The sequence below is a fragment of the Alosa pseudoharengus genome, unplaced genomic scaffold, assembly GCF_046254945.1.
Source record: "Alosa pseudoharengus isolate Yale_2024_CS ecotype anadromous, Long Island Sound unplaced genomic scaffold, YU_APseudo_1.1 YU_APseudo_1.1_scf_19, whole genome shotgun sequence".
Lineage (NCBI taxonomy): Eukaryota > Metazoa > Chordata > Actinopteri > Clupeiformes > Clupeidae > Alosa > Alosa pseudoharengus.
Genome location: NW_027468657.1, coordinates 3,797,498 through 3,799,650, shown reverse-complemented (window position 1 = coordinate 3,799,650; position 2,153 = coordinate 3,797,498). Strand labels below are relative to the sequence as shown.

Sequence of the window (2,153 nt, the reverse complement as noted above, 5' to 3'; positions counted from 1 at the left end):
ACTGCCCCAGGTCACTCTAGAACTGCTCCAGGGAGTCTAGAACCACCCCAGGTCACTCTAGAACTGCTCCAGGGAGTGTAGAACCACCCAAGGTCACTCTAGAACTGCTCCAGGGAGTGTAGAACCACCCCAGGTCATTCTAGAACTGCTCCAGGGAGTGTAGAACCACCCCAGGTCACTCTAGAACTGCTCCAGGGAGTCTAGAACCACCCCAGGTCATTCTAGAAGCACCCCAGGTCACTCTAGAAGCGCTGCAGAGGCAGTGTGTTCTCCCCCTGGTTCATGATTGGCCGAGTATAAATAGGACTGCGGATGCCACCTGTGCGGAGGTGTCGGAACCACATCGAGATTCAGAACCATTTCTTAAAAAACACTGAGGGACAGAGCCTCAGGCAAACGTAAAAAAAGCAAAAACAAAAACAAAAACACCTCCCCTCCTACACACACACTCCAGACATGTTCAACTCCTCTGTTAAAATTATCAATTATCAATCATTATCAATGTCATCCTCTTGTAAGTGGTCAAGCAATTAAAATCCCAACACACATCAGAGAGTCTGCAACACACCCCGTGCTCACCCCCCCCCCACACACACACACACACACACACGAGGCAGAGCAGCATACTGACAAAGGATGGGGATAAAATCTGCTTGGCCTCAGGACATCAGGTGTGTGTGTGTGTGTGTGTGTGTGTGTGCATTCTCTCTGGTTACTCTTCATCATCTTCAGACTCCTCTTCCTCAGCAGTCTCCAGCCATGTCAGCCATTGGTTCACCTGTAACACACAGTTTTCAGAATCAGACGGAGAGTGTGTGACATGTAGCAATTCTACCATTCACCACATCACACCACATCACATCTAACACCATTCACCACATCACACCACATCACATCTAACACCATTCACCACATCACACCACATCACATCTAACACCATTCACCACATCACATCTAACACCATTCACCACATCACATCTAACACCATTCACCACATCACATCACATCTAACACCATTCACCACATCACATCACATCTAACACCATTCACCACATCACATCTAACACCATTCACCACATCACATCACATCACATCTAACACCATTCACCACATCACATCACATCTAACACCATTCACCACACTGTTTTAGGAGACACACAGGGACACACAGACAGCTCACCTGGAAGAGGGCCTTGCCCTTCCCGGGAAACTCCTGAGCCAGATCCTCCTTCCAGGCCAGGAAGGCCTCCTCCTCAATGATCTCCATGTCATACAGGTTCACAAAGTACCGCAGCAGCATACCTGAACACACACACACACACACACACACATTAAATCCAGATGCAAGCAGTGCTGTAGGCAAGTGTGTGTGTGTGTGTGAGTGCACCGTACCTTTGGGGAAGCCGAGCGCGTGGCAGTGCACCTGCAGAGCGTGGAGTGCGCTGACCTGCAGGTCCGTGTGCTCGTGGAGGAACTTCTGCATGACCGGCTTGAAGGAGAGCAGCAGCTGCTTCTCCTGCTCCTGCAGCTCTCTAGAGGGCGCCAGAGAGCCGTCATCCCACTCCTCCGCCACCACGCCCGCACCCAGCTCCTCACACACGTACTGCAGCAGACTGCACACACACACATGGAAATTAATACACACACACGTACTGCAGCAGGCTACACACACACACACACGGAAATTAATACACACACACGTACTGCAACAGGCTACACACACACACACACACACACACACACACACACACGGAAATTAATACACACACATACACACGTACTGCAGCAGGCTGGACACACACACACACACACACACACACACGGAAATTAATACACACACATACACACGTACTGCAACAGGCTTCACACACACACACACACGGAAATTAATACACACACACTAATACACACGTACTGCAACAGGCTACACACACACACACACACACACACACAGAAATTAATACACACACATACACACGTACTGCAGCAGGCTGGACACACACACACACACACACACACGGAAATGAATACACACACAAATACACACGTACTGCAACAGGCTGGACACACACACACACACGGAAATTAATACACACTAATACACACGTACTGCAACAGGCTGGACACACACACACACGGAAATGAATACACAC

The 2,153-nt window shown here is 49.4% G+C and overlaps 1 protein-coding gene across 1 annotated transcript in view; it reads right to left on the bottom strand.

Moving 5' to 3' along the window:
- Positions 1-584: 584 nt before the first annotated feature.
- The window catches only part of LOC143133003 (eukaryotic translation initiation factor 4 gamma 2-like), a 3,436-nt gene continuing 1,867 nt past the window's right edge, over positions 585-2,153 (bottom strand). Inside the window, exons 3-5 of the mRNA XM_076292817.1 lie at positions 1,393-1,613; positions 1,181-1,302; positions 585-778 (exon numbers count right to left, since the gene is read on the bottom strand). Coding sequence (XP_076148932.1) covers positions 713-778; positions 1,181-1,302; positions 1,393-1,613 — 409 coding nt within the window. The 3' untranslated portion in view covers positions 585-712. The remainder of the gene's footprint in view (positions 779-1,180; positions 1,303-1,392; positions 1,614-2,153) is intronic.